We start from the raw sequence: 21,357 nt of genomic DNA on the forward strand, positions 1-21,357 counted from the left end.
AAACTGCGTTGTCTGTTTTTGCAAATGAACTCTTCAAATGTTTTGGGATTTTGATAATTCACCAAAAATCGTGTAGAAAGAAAGAAAGACAATGTAGCCATGTTTTACCATAAAGTGAGTAAAAAAGCGGGAGTGTTTTCTTACGTAGCCCTGTTCTCGTTAGAAGTACAGGACTGAGTGGCTACAGACCTGTCGCTCTCACATCTGTGGTCATGAAGTCATTCGAGAGACTGGTACTGGCCTATCTGAAGGACATCACAGAACCCTTACTGGACCCCCTGCAGTTTGCCTACAGAGCAAACAGGTCTGTTGAGGATGCAGTTAACATGGGGCTGCATTTTGTCCAGAAACATCTGGATAGACCAGGGACATATGTGAGGATGTTTGTGGACTTCAGCTCCGCTTTCAACACCATCATCCCATCACTACTCCACTGGACTTCAGGAGAAACCCCCCTGCACTCCCCCTCTCACCATCATGAGCAGTACTGTGGCAGCAGTGGAGTCATTCAGGTTCCTGGGCACCACCATCTCTCAGAACCTGAAGTGGGACAATCACATTGGCTCCATTGCTAAAAAAGCCCAGCAAAGGTTGTACTTCTTACATCAGCTGAAGAAGTTCAACCTACCACAAACTCTGTTGAAACAGTTTTACTCAGCAGTCATAGAGTCTGTCCTCTGCACATCCATCACTGTCTGGTTTGGCTCAGCCACAAAATCAGACATCAGAAGACTACAGAGGACGGTTCGGACTGCTGAGAAGATCATTGGTGCTCCCCTACCCACCCTCCAAGAACTGTATACATCCAGAGTGAGGAAAAGGGCTCAGAAAATCACCCTGGACCTCTCACATCCAAGCCATCATCTCTTCACAATGCTGCCGTCTGGTCGGCACTACAGAGCACTGAGCACCAAAACAACCAGACACAAAAACAGCATCTTCCCTCAGGCCATCTACCTCTTGAACAGTTAAATGTTTTTACCCACCGTGCAATTAATAACTCTGTGCAATAATAATTAAGTGCAATATTAATTATATTCTCCAGATAATACACTATCTATACAACTTTTTCTGTAAATTATATTTCATTCTGCTGTATATAGCACATACCTTGTACATACAATAGTCTATTCTTATTTTTTACTTGTACATACTGTATTTACATACATACATAGCTTTACACTCTCTATATCTTTATCTTATGTTTATTGTATTGTATTTCTTAACTTTTTATACCCATAGGCCCTTATTTAAATCATCTGTGTACTGTATTCTATTATGTTATGGTCTCTGTGTACTGTTGTTGCTGTTTCTGTGTACTGGATGCTCCTGTCACCAAAACAAATTCCTTGTATGTGCAAACATACTTGGCAATAAAGCTCTTTCTGATTCTGATTACCTTTGGCCTAACAGCATAATACATTTTGTAATATTCATTGGACTGTTTAATATATTTATGGCTATTTACTGTACATTGTTTTAACATTTGTAAATTTTCAAAATACCAACATTTTTCATTTTTCTACATTTTCATGCGTATTATACTTATTTTGTGATTTGTATGTGAATTTGTATGTATGTTAACAGCACGTTGAAATAAACCATTTAATTCAAATATGTTACATACTCCACCCACAAAGGAAAATTCTGTCATGAACTGCTGCCCCCAAAAACAAGTTGGTCCAGACCTGTACACATTTCTTTGTTCTGTTGAACACAAAGAAAGATATTTTGAGATATATTATTTTGTGTTTAACAGAACAAAAAACAAAATGATATAAAATGCTATGTATTTCTATAATAATTTATCCCCCAAACACAGAGGATGCCTACCCGACGAACCCAGTGAAACCTCAGACCTCCTTTCCTCTATTCATATTCTTGACTGCTTTCCCATGCATGGGAATTTGGGAAATGTCCTATTAGGCAATTCAACTGTGCTGAAATACTGGGATTATTACACCTAGTCCTATTAACAAATTACAGAATTTTCATTTTTGGGTGGACTGTCTTCCGTTACGTAAATTAAAAAAAGAAAAAACATTCGTAGAAGTGCTCTTATTTTGACAGTGTAGTAGATTGGGAGTTTCTTACAGTCTGTCGCTAGGGGCGCTCAACTTGTGTCAGGCCGCAGCAGCGTCAGTCGTGACCGGGTGTGTGAGTGTGTTTGTGTGTGTGTCAGCGAAAGATTTCTTAAAATGCAAGAGAGGTAACGTTAGCTTGTCTGACGGGATGGCAGGAATCATCAAAAAGCAGATCCTGAAGCATTTGTCCAGGTAAGATGATGTTTAAGAGTAATGTTTTGATTCATGGCTCTCAATGTTAGCGACAGATTACTGTTCACAGCGTCACTCCATTATACGGCTAATAAATAAAGCACACAGCCCATCTCAAATAACGTTAGTAACGTTACATGTGCTAAGTGTGTTGTGCCATGTAGTGCTGTAAACAATATTTGAGTGAAATTGAGATGTTGTTTCAGTCCTGTTGGATGACAAGCTAACGGACTGCAGCAGCAGCACTGCTGTTGTTTTGCTGAAATAACGGGAATGTGGGATGGGATGGTTAAACTACAATACGCTTTTAAAACGAGACACTTAGCATCTATAGTTGATATGTTAGTTTGCTCTACCAGAAAATAATGGATATGTAAAATGTATGGCATGACATGGTGTAGGGGTTAAAAAGTTGACGATTTGGAGCCAATGCATAACACTGTGATATTGACAGGTTGGTTGTGTTTCTTGGGTCAAAATTCCTGTCAGTCTATTCAGGTTTAGGGGTTGTGATGAATTTAGGTCATGAACATTTACAATATATCATATATCATTTCCCTCTGGTTTAGGGGTTGTTCGGGGCTGAGTTGTGAGGTGATGTTGGGATTGTTTTTTTTTTTACTGAAATTAATCCAGGAACCTGTCCTGCATGACATTTCTGAGAGTCTGACTCTGTCTTCCTGACATTTGTTACCGCAACGTTTCAGATGTTAAAATACATGAATTCTTTGTGCGTCGACCAATTCCCAAACAATAAGTTTGACATACAAGTCAACTATAGAAAAACAACAGTAAGCATCATAAGGGCGGTTTCCCAGACAAGGATTAGATTAAGCCAGGTTTTGGTCTTGGTTGAATTTAGACATTTAGGTAGTTTTTACAAACATGCCTTACAAAAGCACATTACTGGTGTGCATCTTAAGTCAAAACAATGACACGGTAATATTTTTAGTTATGTGAGTGCAAGCTGTTTTCAGTGAAAAAGCTCAAACATGCCCTGTCCTCAGAACTGGCCCATAGAATATAAGAAGCCATCAGATGGGCATGTTTATGTTAGTCTAAAAGCATAGAGTCATTGACAAGTGCCTGTTTTCACTCAAAACATATTTAAATTGAAAATACAGGTTATGCACTCATAACGAATATGTTTGGACAATGTGTTTTGTTGAAGAAAGATAGAAATAAAGAAAGAGAGGCAACTGTATATGTTGGAACTGTTTGACAAACTTGTTTCAAGAGTCAAATTTGCTAATTCTCGTTGGTGACACTAATATATAATATCTGGAAATGTGTAGGTTTTAACCATAAAAAGGATAAAGCCATGAACAGGGTTTTTCCTGGCTCAAAATGAGGCAGAGGTGGTGCCATCCTGATCTTGTACACACACGTAGGCCTACCATACCTTTAAGTGGCTTAACCAAAGTGACTTTGACATATTAAAAGTTCTAATTAAATTAGATGAAAATTACAATTATTAAGTTATATAAAACATTACTTTTACTAAAACAGACATTTTTTTAAATCAAATAAAGCTTTTTTTTTATCATTTTCAAAAAAATTACTTTTCAGCCCACAATAGCCAACCGAATTAGGGTACAATTACACAGAACGCGCTTTTCATTTTCGAAAACGCGAGGCGCGCCGCGCTGCTCTTTTGGTGACTCTTTGAAAAGAGCAGCGCGCAGCGTTTTTTTTTGTATGTTGCTAGGTAACCCGAAACAGCCACAACAAGTTTCTCCTCCATGTCTCCAGGCGTTCCAAGCATTGCGACAAGGGAAGCCCCGCCTCTCCACTCATCCGATTGGACAATGGAAAAAAGTACACATGACGTCAGGCGCTTTTCTGCTCAGAGTTGAGTTTTTTTCAACTTCGGGCGCTCAAAGCGCTCCGCCTAAAACACGAGGCGCTGCAGGCGGCAGAAACGCGAGGCGCCCGGCGCGCATAAGCAGCGCGCAAAACGCTCCCTGCCAACTGAAAACAATTCAAAAGAGGCGCGTCTCACCGCAAAAGACGCGTTCTGTCTGATCAGACCCTTAGGGTACGATCACACAGAACGCGCTTTTCATGTTCGAAAACGCGAGGCGCGCTGCGCTGCTCTTTTGATTGACTCTTTGAAAAGAGAAGCGCGCAGCGTTTTTTTTATGTTGCTAGGTAACCATCAAAACAGCTGTCCTGTCAGTCAAGGATTATAGCGCGATCGCTCTACACTGCGTTCCAAATTATTATGCAAATTGGATTTAAGTGTCGTAAACATTTAATTTTATATTGTTCAATTAAACTTATGGATGGTATTGTGTCTCAGTGCTCTTTGGATCACTGAAATCAATCTCAGACACCTGTGATAAGTAGTTTGCCAGGTGAGCCCAATTAAAGGAAAACTACTTAAGAAGGACGTTCCACATTATTAAGCAGGCCACAGGTTTCAAGCAATATGGGAAAGAAAAAGGATCTGTCTGCTGCCGAAAAGCGTCAAATAGTGCAATGTCTTGGACAAGGTATGAAAACATTAGATATTTCACGAAAACTTAAGCGAGATCATCGTACTGTGAAGAGATTTGTGGCTGATTCAGAGCACAGAAGGGTTCGTGCAGATAAAGGCAGAATGAGGAAGGTTTCTTCCAGACAAATTCATCGGATTAAGAGAGCAGCTGCAAAAATGCCATTGCAAAGCAGCAAACAGGTATTTGAAGCTGCTGGTGCCTCGGGAGTCCCGAAAACCTCAAGGTGTAGGATCCTCCAGATGCTTGCAGTTGTGCATAAACCTACTATTCGGCCACCCCTAACCAATGCTCACAAGCAGAAACGGTTGCAGTGGGCCCACACATACATGAAGACTAATTTTCAAACAGTCTTGTTTACTGATGAGTGCCGTGCAACCCTGGATGGTCCAGATGGATGGAGTAGTGGATGGTTGGTGGATGGCCACCATGTCCCAACAAGGCTGCGACGTCAGCAAGGAGGTGGCGGAGTCATGTTTTGGGCTGGAATCATGGGGAGACAGCTGGTGGGCCCCTTTAGGGTCCCTGAAGGTGTGAAAATGAACTCTGCAAGGTATGTAGAGTTTCTGACTGAGCACTTTCTTCCATGGTACAAAAAGAAGAACCATGCCTTCCGTAGCAAAATCATCTTCATGCATGACAATGCACCATCTCATGCTGCAAAGAATACCTCTGTGTCATTGGCTGCTATGGGCATAAAAGGAGAGAAACTCATGGTGTGGCCACCATCCTCCCCTGACCTCAACCCTATTGAGAACCTTTGGAGCATCCTCAAGCGAAAGATCTATGATGGTGGGAGGCAGTTAGCATCAAAACAGCAGCTCTGGGAGGCTATTCTGACATCCTGCAAAGAAATTCAATCAGAAACTATCCAAAAACTCACAAGTTCAATGGATGCAAGAATTGTGAAGGTGATATCAAAGAAGGGGTCCTATGTTAACATGTAACTTGCCCTGTTAGGATGTTTTTGATTGAAATAGCTTTTGATTTCAGTAAATATGACCTCCTAATGCTGCAAATTCAACAAATGACCATTTTCAGTTTTTTACAACCTATGAAATGTTTTCAAACTCTGTTGTGCATAATAATTTGGAACAGTGCATTTTGAGTTTTTCATTTTTTAAATAAATACTGTTGTCAGTGGGAGGTTTGTTCAATAAAATTCCAAATGTACCCTAACTGTTGATTACTTGAAAATTATACTGACTGTCATTTGCATCGACAAATTAGGAAAACCAGAGAAAGATATCATTTGCATAATAATTTGGAACCCAGTGTAGTTGCTGTTAACTGTCATATTATCAGAAACTTTAAAAAGGTACAAGCAGAGGGCGTTTGCTCGGACCTTTCTCGGTTAACCCGTGTCAGCCAGCACAAGTTTCTCCTTCATCATTGCAGTCTCCGGACGTTTCAATCAACTGTAAAGTTCCGGCACCGTATCGGAAGGCCCGCCTCTCCACTCATTCGATTGGACAATGGAAAAAAGCACACATGATGTGAAGCGCTTTTCTGCTCAGAGTTGAGTTTTTTTTAACTTTGGGTGCTCAGAGCGCTCCGCCTAAAACACGAGGCGCTGCAGGCGGCAGAAATGCGAGGCGCCCAGCACGCAAAACGCTCCCTGAACGCGCCAACTGAAAACAATTCAAAAGAGGCGCGTCTCACAGCAAAAGGCGCGTTCTGTCTTATCAGGCCCTTAACCAGTCTTTCTAAATGAGCAAAGCTCATTCACATCTTGCATTCTCTGTGGTTCACTTTAAATGATTCAATGATCTCTTATATTCGCTAGTGACTGAAAAGTTCAATAGTTTAAATGAATCGGTTCAAATGAGTCATTCGTGTGCGAGTCGTTCTGAACGCAATGTGCGTTCATACTGGTGAACTCGCTGTGTACAGTATACGCTGATTCAACGATCCAACTGCACAGTTAAAGACATTACAATGATGTACGTCATGTTAATTTAATAAATTTCAAGAAATTAAACGTACTTGGATGTAAAACAAACAGCCGTGAAACAAAGCTTGCTCTTGTTCTGCAACTCTTTTTAGCACCTCAGTGTGCTGATAACGAAACAGCGCCTCCACTGTGGCGTAATGTCGCAACTGCAGTTACACATTACAGTGTTAAAGCAGCAACGAGTAACTTTTGCTTACTGTTGCCCCACGTGGTTGATAAGCGGAATTGTCTGTATGCAGTGTCGCAAAAACTGTCGCAAAGATTTCCCGCTGGCAGCTCAATACACGTGAGTTTGTTTACTAAGCCGGCGGACCCAGATACGTCGTTCAAACTATGTCCACCGATCAGGTAAAGCAGTCCGTGTTACCATATGTTCTTCGTATATCAGTACAAAGATTTATGTATCGTTTCTCCATAATTATAAACTGTAATGTCAACAAAGAACGGTAAGTAAGACTAGTTGTTTTTGCTTGCATAGTTGGTCTCTTGTATGTATCTCGCGTATGTAACTTAGCATTGTTTGCAAAGGGTGTCATTTGTATAATATAATGAAATGTTGTCCACAAAATCATGTATCATGCAACAATGTCCATAGTAGCTTATACAGCATACATTGTCATAAGTTTATAAGGTTGTATCATAGCATACGACACGGGTGCCAACTAGGGATGTAACGATTCACTCAGTTCGCGATGCGATTCACGATTCTGATCTCACGATTTACTCACGATTTATTTTTACAAAATGAGTTGAAACAAATTAGAAATGAACAACTTACCTTGCATTATTTCTTAAATGCTTCACGTTTCTTTGTATAATAAAATTATGTTTTATTTCAAATAACAAAACTAAACTGCAATTTTATAACAAATTAATAATAGAAAAAGTCTCTTTAATATAAACAAACTAATACTGTCTGTGCTTTTCTTGGTTTCTTTTGCATTTAAGAAATATCAGCAATTGGCCACATTTAGGTTTGCAGTGAACATGGCGGCCCCTGCTGTTCAAAAAATGTATTGAGATTCAGTTCACACCTCAACCGATTTGAATCGTCACACATTATAATCGATTTTCAACCGGCTCACGGTGAATCGTTACATCCCTACAAACAAGTTTATGTACATAGAAGGTGTAAAAACACTATTAATTCGTAATAATAGGCAGTTATTCTTACATTACTTCTTGACTGACTCTCAAACGTGTGTAAGTTAATCAGCAGAACAAGAGAAAGTATAATACACCCGACAAAAAGCGATCGAGAGCCTCGGACACAGTAAGTTAGTGAATGGACGGAGGAAATCCCCCTAACGTTACCCCCGGAATGCGATCATCACAGCATGGACACACAATCACAAACGGACGGAGAGGGGCACGTAGATGTAGCCTTTCATAATAAATTACTTTTCTGTAATTTACTTTTTTGTAATGTAAAACTATGCTTTATATTAATGATTTACATTAACGCTATTGTACTAGTGTAAGTTAGTGTATGTGAACCTTTGCAGATTGTGACCCTGCATAAATTACTCTTAAGCTTCAAAAAGGACTGACTATCATGAAACCACCAATGCACTTTTTATGTCATTCGATAGCTTTATGCGAGGAATAAACCAATATAGCATAATTAAGAAAGTCTGACCTCCGCTGGTGCTGTCTGTCAATCTCCACTGTCAGCATGCGTGTGTACGGTGACGGTCAGGACGCTACTCTTTCCAAGATGTTCCAATGTTTTCATTATTCTTCATAATTTGGATTTGGATTTGGATTTGGATTTGGATTTGGATTCAATTTATTGTCATTGCACATGTACGAAGGTACAAGGCAACGAAATGTGACCTCTGCATTTAACCCATCCAGAGAGTAGTGAACACACGTACCCCCGGAGCAGTGGAGCATTATTCTTCATAATGACATGATGATAGTCTATGGTTTTGTTTAAAATGTATTTTGCTAGAGACTGTGAGTTAACGTTACTCGCTGAGTATAGCGTAGCTTATTAGAAGCACTGGAAGCGGTCTGAATATGTTGTGTCTTAATACGAAATAACTTTTTTAAACCTCTGATTTAACTGTATACTGTCGGATTGATGCAACGCACTATGTGTTAAACATGTAACATATCATCTCTTCTCGTTGTGTTCTAACTATTATTTACTTTGGGGAGCAAAATGATCCCCGGGACTTCAGAAGGAGTAGGTGCTTTAAGCGCATCATTGTGCGTCCGGGATGCGCATAACTGTAAATAACGAAGCGAATGCATTAAGCGCATCATTCTGAGTTCCGGGTGTGCGGGCTCGCTTTAACGCCACTCTGCATTAGAGTCTTTTATACTGTGATAGTTTTGTACAATAAACAGAGACAGATAGTAGTATTTTACTTTTACTCAATTACATTATGAGACTGAAAATAGAGTCGGATATTACTTGGAGGAAAAAAATACAGAGCATATATCATGCTCTAGTATTTCATATACACATTTTTAAATGTTTTTACATTTATATTTAGTCATTTAGCAGACGCTTTTATCCAAAGCGACCTACAGATGAGGGAAACAATGGAAGCAATTGGAACAACATAAGGACAACAAAAAGCATAAGTGCAATAAAACATTTTTTTTACCTTTAATACAGTACTTAAGTACATAAAATATCAGTATTTTTTACTTTTAAAATTAAAACTACTTAATTAAAAGAAGATGGTAATTTTAATGTAAACACGGATTAAAATGTTAAAACAACAATATTTATTTATAAAATGTAGTGGAGTAAAAAGTATGATTTGCTTTATAATGTAAGAAAATACTAGAATTTATTGTTTATTTGCAAAGTTTGCCAAAGGATTAATAAAGTAATCCAAAAAATCTTTATTAGATTAATAAAAAATAATAATCGTTAGATTAGTCGACCAACCGAAAAAATAATCGTTAGATTAGTCGACAATTAAAATAATCGTTAGTTGCAGCCCTAGCATGATTCAGAGTCGACTCCCGTTTTTCCAAGCCAATAACTTTATTATTCATTCACCTTCGGATTTACAACTTGGCAGACTGCTTACTTTCAAACACAGCAACATTACACACTGCATGAAATGTCATTTTCATGATCTCATGTTATGTACTCTTTAAGATGAATAAAAGACTGTTTTTCCCTATATATTTCATCATTGAGGATTTCTTTAAAAAAGTAAAAAAATCTTGTCTCGTTCTCGTGAGATAAGGCTCTTGTCACACCCCTAATGTTTACTATTAATAAAGAATTATTAATAGTTTTTAAAAGCGTATCAGGAACGAAATTTTAGGTCAGATCTAGCATTCATTTCCTTTGTGCCAATTGCAGCGCGCTCAGAAATGACCACTTGAAAGACGAGTTGTGGGAGTGTTCTGAAGGAGGAAAACGGGTGAGTTTTACGCAAACTATGTCATATCAAAGTGGCATAATAATCATTTCACTGGAGCCATGCGTAACCATAATGTATTGGGTTCTTATTGCCACGATGTGGAAAACGCAGATGTAAGTGTGGAATGCAGGCATAAAATGGAAAAGTAGATAATACTCTAAAGCTACATACAGTTATGTTAACAAATTACTAAATTATAAATCTCAATATTTTAATATTTAAAATTCAATTACTTTATTTGATGGCATGCGATGATTGACGTTATTTAATGAAAACTGAGATCAGAATGTCTTAGCTTCTAGATTTACAGAACTTTGAAATTACTTTCATTATAATGTTTATCACAAAAAAGCGCTTAAATAAACATGATCGCTTAGCACTGTTATCTGTGTGCCCTTATCTGTTTGCGCAGATTCCTCAGACGTAGTTATTGTTCACAAACATCGAGCCGACTTTCATCCAAGCATAATGCTTGCATTTCCTCAACAAGAACATGTAAAATAATATTAATATGACAATCACATACGGAATCGAGTGTTTATGTATGTTCTATAAATTAAAATGGACAGTCTGCTTTATTAACGGCTTTCAAAATCGCTATCATCATACATCACTCTGAATAATCGGTATCAGTTTTGTTTCCAATCGCTAGCGGTGGAGAAATTTAGTATCGGTGCATCTCTAGTAATTTGGCTTTAAATAATTTAGGACTAGGACAGTTGTCATTTGTTTATTCCACTTCTGTTTACCAATGAAACATTTACGTTTACTTTTTAAGTGAATAATTAAGAGACCTTTCCAAATTTTCATTTCAAATCAGCATTTCTGAATTTCAACAAAATCAAACCTCAGGAGTGACACAAAGTCATCCAATAGCAATGTGAAAGACTGACAGCATGACAAGAATGAACTGAAAACTGATAAAAATCAAGGTTACAAAAACATGTTTTTTGAACTTTTCCTAAATACATGTACAAATAATACTTTTGTAGGTATAACACCTAAAAAAAGTTTTTCCAACTTGGTTTGTGTTCATTCAACCCTACAATTCACATTGATCTAACTTAATTTTACTGCGTTGCAAACAGGGTCCATTACCAACCTGTACATTGCAAACGTAAGGTCAAGCAAGTTCAAATCTCTGTTATTTCGATGCATTCATGTTTACAAACACCTGAAACACGTATTCAAACGTTGAAATATCTAATATTTTAATTGAAACAAACTACCAACCTACCTTCTATCCTAGTCCGATGAGAAAAACAAGATGGCCGCTGATCAGAAATATTCACAGCCAGGATAAAACCGTGCGTCATGACATCAGAGAACCTGTGTCCTTAAAGGGAAATTTTACGTTGGCTGAAAGTGAGAAATTTGAGTAATCGAGAATTTCTGTGCGGTTGAGTTTAAAAAGTGTACAATTCTGAGTTACATTTCGGGAAGCAAAAGACTAAGTAAAATAGACTCAAATAGTTTTAGCTTTCCAACAAACACCCATGTTCACTTTTTACAGTGTGAAACAAAAATTATGATTTTTAGACCTAAACCCTATTGAGCATCTGTGGGGCATCCTCAAACGGAAGGTGGAGGAGCACAAGGTCTCTTAACATCCACCAGCCCTGTGATGTCGTCATGGAGGAGTGGAAGAGGACTCCAGTGGAGTCCAGGTTCCAGGCAACCTGTGAAGCTCTGGTGAACTCCATGCCCAAGAGGATTGAGGCAGTGGTGGAAAATAATGGTGGCCGCACAAAATATTGACACTCTGGGCCCAATTTGGACATTTTCATTTAGGTGTGTACTCACTTTTGTTGCCAGCGGTTTAGACATTAATGGCTGTGTGTTGAGTTATTTTGAGGGGACAGCAAATTTACACTGTTATAACAGCTGTACACTCACTACGTTACATTGTAGCAAAGTGTCATTTCTTCAGTGTTGTCACATGAAAAGATATAATAAAATATTTACAAAAATGTAAGGGGTGTACTCACTTACGTGAGATACTGTACCTACAAAAAGTAAATTTTATAATAAAATAATCACTCTTAAATGATCTCTTGATTTGTCACAATCCTCTTTTATAGCACATATCAAAGTTGCAATGTATTAAACGGGTGCCTTGGAAATACTGTAATTTTTGCTTATTGGTTCATAAACTGGTTTAATCTTTGACATTTCTACATAAAACACTCTGCAGTGCATTTATAGTGATTCTCAGGTTTGTTTGTTTTTTGGGGGCAGAAATAGACTTCAGCGCTGATGTGTTAATATTAGATGTGCTCAGTGTGGCTATGTCTGTGATCACAGCAGGTTTTAAGGGTAGGGGTTAGAAATGATCCCGTGGGTTTACTGAAGGACTCTTGTAATCTTATTACCCGCAGTTAGTCAATGACCGTCTTTGTGATGGGGGTTAAAAGCAGTTTGAGCTCAGACCTCATTACCTTAAAATATAGATGACCCAGAGGGGGATGGAAATGTGAAGTACACCGGAACAGTTGCAAAAAGCAAGTCATGAATTAACATTTATACCTGTGTGAAAAAGCTTGAAAGGATAGTAAGTTAGTAACATTTAAAAAGCAAAAAATGTCATTTAAAACGACGTTAAAATTTGCTAACAGTTGTGTTATGTTGCAATGGCTAATATGACAATAACAATTTAATCACTTGAATGTAAAATATAAATGATAGACTTTCCAGGAATTGAGCATTGCAAGTATGAATTGAAATGGAAATTGTATATTTACTACAATGCTTTATTGTCATATAGCTGCTTTTACTTTCCTTATAGTCCCATGTCTGTCTTAAATGCTGATTCTAAATTATTAGATTTTTTCGTCTACATAGTTTAGATAATTTGTAGTTTTAACCTAACCAAAAACACTTGTGATAACAAAGAAAATGTGTCCATAAGAATACAAATGTCAATGTAAAAGCTTATAGTTGGGAGAATTTGCACTGAATAAATAACCTGTGCGCTTCTCCACAAAGTAGAATTTGTTTTAGTTATTGGAAAGCAAGTTCACCCAGGCCAAATTATGCCATTTAAAAGATAATAACAATGCTTGTTTTGCCACCCGTAGGTTCACAAAAAACCTCTCCCCAGATAAGATCAACCTGAGCACGCTGAAAGGAGAGGGCCAGCTGTCCAACCTGGAGCTGGACGAGGAGGTCCTGCAGAACATGCTGGATCTGCCCACCTGGCTGGCTGTCACCCGTGTCTACTGCAACAAGGCTGCTATACGGGTCTGTGAGAGAGCCTGGAGCCGTTTTCATTGTTATCGAGCAATAGAGCATGAGACAAAGTGTATTTTAAACATCATGCTTGCCATTTGTCTCAGGTCCGAACCATAGGCATCATGTTAGTTCAGAAACATACTCTACCTGAGTACATTTGTTTGTGTAAAAATCATTTTTGAGTCAATATAATTGTCCTATATAACAATTTTGTTTCCTGAGTCCCTACATGATTGAGGATTTACATTTGAAGGAACATTATGAAATGATTAAATAATTGAAATCTCATTCTTCCCCCACCAGATACAATGGACGAAGTTGAAGACAAGCCCGATATGTTTGGTGAGAATTTCCCCATCGATGTCACATCATTAAACTCTCATTTAAGTTTCTTTTTTTCAGTCAAGTTATCATTCTTTTATCACATGATCTCCTGCTTGCATTCACTTCTCTAAAACAACCTTTCATTTGACAATATTTTGATAGTGTGGTTTTCTAAACTATATTTTTATTCTGTTCATCAGTAGTTTACAGAAGAGTGTTTCCACTTTCCAAACCAATCCGTAATGATATCTAATTGACAAATAATGTACTTTTAAATAAAATAAAAAAGCACTGCTTTTATTGTATTTTATACACTAAACAGCTACAACTTCCCATATTAAAGGAGTAGTTCACCTTCCAAATGAAAATTCTGTCATCGCCCTCTTGTCATCTCAAACCTGTTTGACTTTCTTTCTTCCGCAGAACACAAAAGAAGATATTCTGAAGAATGTTGTTAACAGCCCCCCATTCACTTGCATTGGTTACAATAGAAGTGAATGGGGGGCTGTGCTGTTCTATTCCCAACATTTTTCAAAATATCTTCTTTTGTGTTCCGCGGAAGAAAGAAAGTCAAACAGGTTTGAAATGACAAGAGGGCGTGTAAATGACATCATTTTGAAGGTGAACTACTCCTTTAACACACCTCTTTGGATGTTGTTGTTCATTTTCAACAAAAAATCTCCATTTCTTCTGTGTTAAACTTATTTAGTGATGACTAAACTGCTATCTTGTGTTTCTCCTCTCTAAAGTTCCTGGACAAAGTAGAAGTTGAAATGAGGACCTGTGAGGAACCCCGGCCCCCCAATGGCCCCTCCCCTATTGCCATTACTGCAGGTCAAAGGTCAGTGTGATCTTAGTATATCAAACATATAGAACGCTTCTCATTTGTCAATTTTAATGGAAACACAGCACCTTATGCTGACATGCATTGTGCTCTCCTTCACATCTGTATTTTGCATCATTCTCAGTTTCTTCTGGTAATTTTTCTGTATATTAAACTTTGAAGACCATGACTATTGTTCATCAGAGCCTGTTTGATGCATGTATGTGGTCTGTTTCTTGACTCTACAGTGAATATGGCTTTGCCGAGAAGGTCGTTGAGGGAATGTCTGTGATCATCAACTCCATCACGATTAAAGTGCAGGCCCGAGCGTTCCATGCCTCCTTTGAGCTCTGGCAGCTCCAGGGCTGCAGCCTCAATCCCAAGTGGCAGAAGAGCGACCTGCGTTACACACGCGTCACACATCCCAAGAGAGGAGAGGTACAGAGATACATCTTTATCTCACACACTTCCACCTGTTTTCAGTGAGCTAGGAGCAGGTGTTTGTTTAAAGGTTACTACAGTACATGTACTTTATATGGGTTAGGTCTACACTAATAACATTATCATGCAAAAAAACCTAAAAATGTGACAGAGAGCAATACCGATGAACACTTGCAGTTATCAGATCACAGCTGTCCTAACACTCTAGTTCCTCTTTCACTTACTTTTCTCTGCTCACAGGACGTGCTCACATGCGTATAAGAACACTTCTCTTAAAGGGACAGTTCATCTAAAAATGCAAATTCTGTCGTCTGTTATGAATCAGCCCTGTTAGTGAACAAGTCATTGGTTCAAAAGATTGTGTGAACCCGATCAACCAAATTATTGAATATAATAGACTAACAAGCTTGACACACTTATGGTGTTTTTTTTAAGCTTAGAAGCTCCAGTCCCCATTCGTAGTAATGCCATGGTAAAGACCAAGCAAAATGTTCTCATGATCAAAAGAGGCAATCATTCCAGTTTATAAAGGCATGAGAGTCAAGAACAAATGACAGAATTTCATTTCTGGGTGAACTGTCCCTTTAATATTTTTCCAGACCAGCATTAGATAATGTAATCAGACAAATTGTTTTTATAGATGGACAGTACTGAGGTTGCCAGGTCATATAAATGATAAATGTGGCGCTCTCAGGCTATAATACAGTTAGATGTAAAAATAGAAATGCATCACACTAATGTTAGAGTACTGCTCATCTTTGGCTACAGGAGTTGCGCCGCCATTGAACCAAAATGTTGGTAGTAGGGATGTTCCGTACTGGCCGATCAGTACTCTCTAAATTTGGACGATCTCACAAATGGACTCGCATTGAATTTACAGATTGCAATTTTGTTTAGTTTGACATTATTGTGTCCCAATATGGATCGTGTTTTGCATAATCCTTGTTTTTCTAAGCATTTTAAATTGCTTGTTGTAGAATGAACATTATTCTGCTTTTATTCTACTGTTATGCTTTTTATTTCATTCTCTATTGTTATAATAGTATGCATAATAGCTGTAAATAATACAAACAAGGCAACATCTGTGGTAAGAAGGCTAACAGTGATAGTCATCAGAGTACCTTCATATCAGTTATATAGAGCTTAAAGAATTGGGATCGGCCAGTTGCTTTATTTAAATGACAAGTTTTCCCCCAAAAAGGGTATAACTTACTTCTTTAGGCTTTTAAGTTTTCATGTTTGTTCTATATAGCATTCTATAGCAAAAAGACTCGCCGAAGCATTGGCTCATCTCATTGATTTTTCATGTTTTATAGCCTCATCCTCGTATGTTGTGATTTCTGTGATACATTTTTTTAATGGTTGCTCTGTCTTAAACTGTCTTTGGCTTCCTACAGGTCCTAACATTCAAGGAGATCAACTGGCAGAGTCTGCGCATCGAGGCTGATGCTATAGAGAGTGAAGAGCAGGATCTGGGCAGCACGCCGCTCCGTCTCATTACCAATCAAGGACGAATACGCATCGCTCTCAAACGCAGGGTACGTTTTTACTCTGTCTGCAGAATTGCTTATAGGGGAGTTCACACAAAAATGAAAATTCTGTCATGAATTACTCACTTAGTAGTTCCAAACCTGTATACATTTCTTTGTTCTTGAAAGATATTTGGAAGAATGAACAGTTCTTGGCCACCATTGACTACCATAGTAGGAAAAATGACAACGGTAGTAAAAAGTGCCCGAGAACTGTTTGCTTTACATTCTTCAAAATATCTTCTTTTGGGTTCAACAGAACATACTGTCGGAACAAAGAAATTGATACAGATTTAAAACAACTTGAAGGAGAGTAAATGATGACAGAATTTTTTTTGGGGGGGGTGAACTATCCCTTTAATAGGGCTCAATAACATCACTCTTCAGTGTCCATCGCCTTAATTCATTTTGCCACTGCTACTTAATGGGTGAGGGAATGGAACTCATACTGGCTCATTGCTATGAGACAAGAGAATACAAAATAAACTAGTTCAAATAAAACTAAATATCAGTCTTACATTTATTGTCACTATTATCATTCCTTAACTTATATTTGTTCATTTGACATAACATGACATGTGTGTTTCTATTCACTCTTCATGTCAGGTGAAGGACTGTAATGTGTTGGCCTCTAAGCTGCTGTTTATACTGGATGACCTGCTGTGGGTGCTGACAGACTCCCAGCTCAAAGCCATCATCCACTACGCCAAATCATTGAGTGAAGCCATGGAGAAATCTGCCCAGCAGAGTAAGAGCATGGCTGCTGAGACACTACAGGTAGGCTGAATTCAACATTTGAATCATCTATTTGTTTTGTTTTGCATTTACTGTAAATATAATTTTGACGTTTTCTTACATTTTTACATTTATTTGACATTTATGTGTCGAATAAATGTCAAGAATTGGTAAACACAGAGCAGTTCTAAGCACAGTCAAAAGTCTCTGGTTGTTGCTTCAACATTTCGTGCTTTGCTGCTTATACAGTCCACATCCTGTCTCCACCTTTCAAATAATATTATATCAATTTTAACCTTAAGCCTTGTTGCAGAAGTACTTCTGAGTTTGATAGAGTGGTTTATATAGAATTTTTGGTTATCTGCGCAGACTGGATTTGCTCGGCAACTTTGCTGTGCAGATTTTGCTTGTGTGTTGCTGACTCATGCCGCATGACTCAAGTTTTGAGCAAACATCCTGAAGATAAGTGTGGCCTTTAGATCCAATTGTCTTTACGAAACAGCTTATTGTAAAGAAGTTTTACATTTTAAGTGTTAATAAGATGTTATTAATTGATCCCAGGGCTAACCTATTTCATTTCAATCACTGGCAGTTATTTGTTCATGAACAGTAAGCCGAGTGTTTTTATGTCTCATTGTATGTGTGCATCAGACCGCCCCTCCCTCTCCTGGCATTCATTCTCTGTGGACTGAAACGCCTCCTTCCCCTGCGGCCGGGACCCCCAGCACACTGGCCCAGTATTTTGACCTTCACGACGTCAAAGAATCGTCCTACCACACCTTCATCTCCCGTCTTGACCTTCATGTCTGCAACGACAGCTCTTCAGATCCCGGTAGGAATATGATTCACCTTATTAGTGGTTTGCCATGCTAAGATACTGTAAAAACAACGCACTCCTGTGATCTGACCTCCACACATAGATGAAGCTCCGCCTCCAGGCACCCAGGGTGCAATGCAGCTGACCTTCCGGAAGTTGGGCTGCGATTACTACCCTTTCCACAGACCAGGTGAGGAACAATGCGGGACATTTCTCAAAACTTCTAGGTAAAATCTACTGTGTGATATTGTGTTTGATGCTTTCACTTGCTGTAAAGAAACTGTAGAGGCAGATCATGTGCAGATGAGTGATGTCTGGTGTTAATGTGATGTCTGCTGTACAGGTGACGGCTGTCGGCACTGGGAGCATCACTGCGGGGCGATGGAGTCTCGCGCTCAGTGGGCGGCCAAACTGCTGCAGGAGTTCCAGAGAAGAGTGGAGGATCTGGGCATCCCTGGACCATTTTCAGAAACGCCTAAAGATTCTCCAGCCAAAAAAGTCAAGGGTAAACTCGACTGCAGAATTTCTCCTTGTTGCAGATATCGTTGATTGCGGTTTTAATCTTGGCCTTTGTTAATGTTATTGGATTATGAATGGGTCTCACTGTGTGTTGTTTCAGGAGATGGGGATGCCTCGTCCAGTTTTAGCCCTGAACCAGGTCAGACGTCACAACGGGGTTCAGAAGCCCTGTCCCCTCTGAAGAGACTCCGCTCCAGCTGTATGGTGATCCGTGTGGATGACCTGGACATCCATAAGGTCTAAATTACCTCTACACACGCACAATGAAGATTAATAGAGTGCAGCTTGTTCATATATCAGCAAAATGTGTAATGTTTACTAAAATGTGTAGAACAACTGTGTGCCTTATGTGCACAATGCATAGAGGGAAAAGAGGAAATTTTCATACAAGAAATGTTTGCAGGGTACACAAACCGGTGTCCGTTCATGTGATCTTAAAGGCAGGGTTTTTCCTGCATAGAGAAATTGGAGGCGGCCGCCTCAGTCAAATGTCGTGCCGCCTCAGACTCTCACCAAAATTATGTGGGGTGTCTTCACAAGAAATGCTGCGTGCATTTAACAGACTGTCATTTGTAACTGCAGTTGCGACATTACGCCACAGTGGAGGCGCTGTTTCGTTATCAGCACACTGAGGCGCTAAAAAGAGTTGCGGAACAAGAGCCAGCCTGTGTTACACGGCTGTGTCACGAACTTTCTTGGAAGAGAGAACCCAGATGCAGGCAGGCAGTGAAGGGGTTAACAAGACTTTAATTTAAACAAAGAACCAAAACACTGCACAAACAAAACACCCACGATGGGGATAACAAAACTAAGAATACAAACAAAACAAAAGACTTCCCACGACGGGGCAAAACAACAAGAACAGCAAAAAACTAAACTAAAAGACACGACCAAACGTCTTACATCAAAACACGAAAGGGTAAACCACAAAACTCACAGACGACGGGCAAGGCTGGGAACAGGAACACTGGACAAGGTGGATAGCACAAAACAGTCAATACTCAACGTAACACAGTACACAGACCAAACGTAATACACGAGCACAGGACAAAGAAACATGAGGGCATTTAAAGGTAAGACAAACGAAGGATAACGAGTGAGGGCAGGTGTGAAACATAAGACACGGCAGGGAGGCAATACATGAAACGAGAGGGGCGGGGCCAATGACAAGACACTGGAGAGAACGCATATTATTGTCAAAAGGACAATAATATGTTTCTCTCCACACATAACCAAAGACTTTGTCATGGCTCTGCTACAGGACCAAGAAAAACATGACTAAATGAAGCAGAGCCATGACAGGCTGTTTGTTTTGCATCCAAGTACGTTTAATTTCTTGAAATTTCTTAAATTAACATGACGTACATCATTGTAATGTCTTTAGCTGTGCAGTTGGATCGTTAAATCAGCGTATATTGTACACAGCGAGTTCGCCAGTATGAACGCACATTGTGTTCAGAACGACTCGCACACGAATGACTCATTTGAACCGATTCATTTAAACTATTGAACTTTTCAGTCACTAGCGAATATAAGAAAATATAAGAATACAGAGAAAGATATTTGGGAAGAATGCTTGTAACCAAACAGTTATCGGACCCCATTGACTACCATAGTAGGAAAAGTTACGTTATCATTTTGTTTGAGCTGTTGAACACAAAAGAAGACATTTGGAAGAATGTAGGACTGCAAACAGTTCTGGGGCACTTTTGACTAACATTGTAATTAAGGATGCACAATATTATCACCACGCAGATATTATCGGCTGATAGTGGCTTATAAATTAAATATCGACATCGGGCCGATATGAAAAATTACGCCGATATGCTTTGCGATAAATAAAGACGTGTTGATTATGTGTGGGCGTTCTGACATGAGCGTGCACTCGCAAAGACACCAGCTGTCACATAGCACATGAGAACTAAAGTTCATTTTCGTGTCGTATTGCGTCTGAACTGTCATATAAACACAGAGTTGTGTTAATAACTCACAAGGTTTTAGGTTAAGCCGGTGTTCTGACATTTTGTGCTACCATTAGGAGCCCTACGTATTTTTGTTTCTCAACTTTTTAAGTATTTTTGTTCAATGACTGTAATAAACATCACACACTGTTTCCCATTGATATCCGAACACAGTTTTATCAAATATGTGTTCTAGCAGCAGTAATATAATAATCTGTGTAAGGAGTCCAAATCAGATCACACATTCATAATGGCGCAACATACCTTTATTACGATACTGCACGTCACTCAGAAATCCAGACGAGCTCACACTGCTAAATCCTCCATGCCAAGCATTCACAATATAACATCCATTTGCACTTTAAGTCCACAAACGTAATAAATCGGAGAACTGTGACTATATTACCCATTGTGTACATTGGATTTCTTGTAAAAGAACCATCTTTGTTTTCCAGCAAAAAGTATACAGACAATGAAGTGTTCGTCCGGTAAAATCTGATCCATGTAGGCCTATATAATGAGCCCACATGATTCATATTTCACAAGCACACAATAAGTTTGTTATTATTTAGATATAAATGTTATGGTTCATAAAATATCACAAATCTGGTTGAAAGGTTGGAGACATATAGGAAACAGTAAACAGACTGACGGATACAAATACTTTTAATATTACTGCATTTTGTTTATTGTTGTGCGTCGAGTTACCTGCTCTGCGTGTCTGCACTACTGTTGTTAAAGTAAACACGTGCTGCTGCTCTTCAGGTTGCGCGTCTTTGGTGGGAGAGAAGCAGCGCACGCGGAGCGAAAAGTTGAAGTTTAATATATTTCTAAAGCACATTTAAAACGGCAGT

At 38.9% G+C, this 21,357-nt stretch overlaps 1 protein-coding gene across 1 annotated transcript in view; it reads left to right on the top strand.

The window, feature by feature from the left end:
- The first annotated feature begins 2,132 nt into the window (after positions 1–2,132).
- The window catches only part of bltp3a (bridge-like lipid transfer protein family member 3A), a 40,897-nt gene continuing 21,672 nt past the window's right edge, over positions 2,133–21,357 (top strand). The window contains exons 1-11 of the mRNA XM_057362906.1: positions 2,133–2,276; positions 13,201–13,363; positions 13,658–13,696; positions 14,428–14,519; positions 14,750–14,939; positions 16,340–16,480; positions 17,078–17,248; positions 17,858–18,038; positions 18,127–18,213; positions 18,367–18,528; positions 18,643–18,779. Coding sequence (XP_057218889.1) covers positions 2,233–2,276; positions 13,201–13,363; positions 13,658–13,696; positions 14,428–14,519; positions 14,750–14,939; positions 16,340–16,480; positions 17,078–17,248; positions 17,858–18,038; positions 18,127–18,213; positions 18,367–18,528; positions 18,643–18,779 — 1,407 coding nt within the window. The 5' untranslated portion in view covers positions 2,133–2,232. The remainder of the gene's footprint in view (positions 2,277–13,200; positions 13,364–13,657; positions 13,697–14,427; positions 14,520–14,749; positions 14,940–16,339; positions 16,481–17,077; positions 17,249–17,857; positions 18,039–18,126; positions 18,214–18,366; positions 18,529–18,642; positions 18,780–21,357) is intronic.

Source organism: Triplophysa rosa, linkage group LG21, assembly GCF_024868665.1.
Source record: "Triplophysa rosa linkage group LG21, Trosa_1v2, whole genome shotgun sequence".
Classification (NCBI taxonomy): domain Eukaryota; kingdom Metazoa; phylum Chordata; class Actinopteri; order Cypriniformes; family Nemacheilidae; genus Triplophysa; species Triplophysa rosa.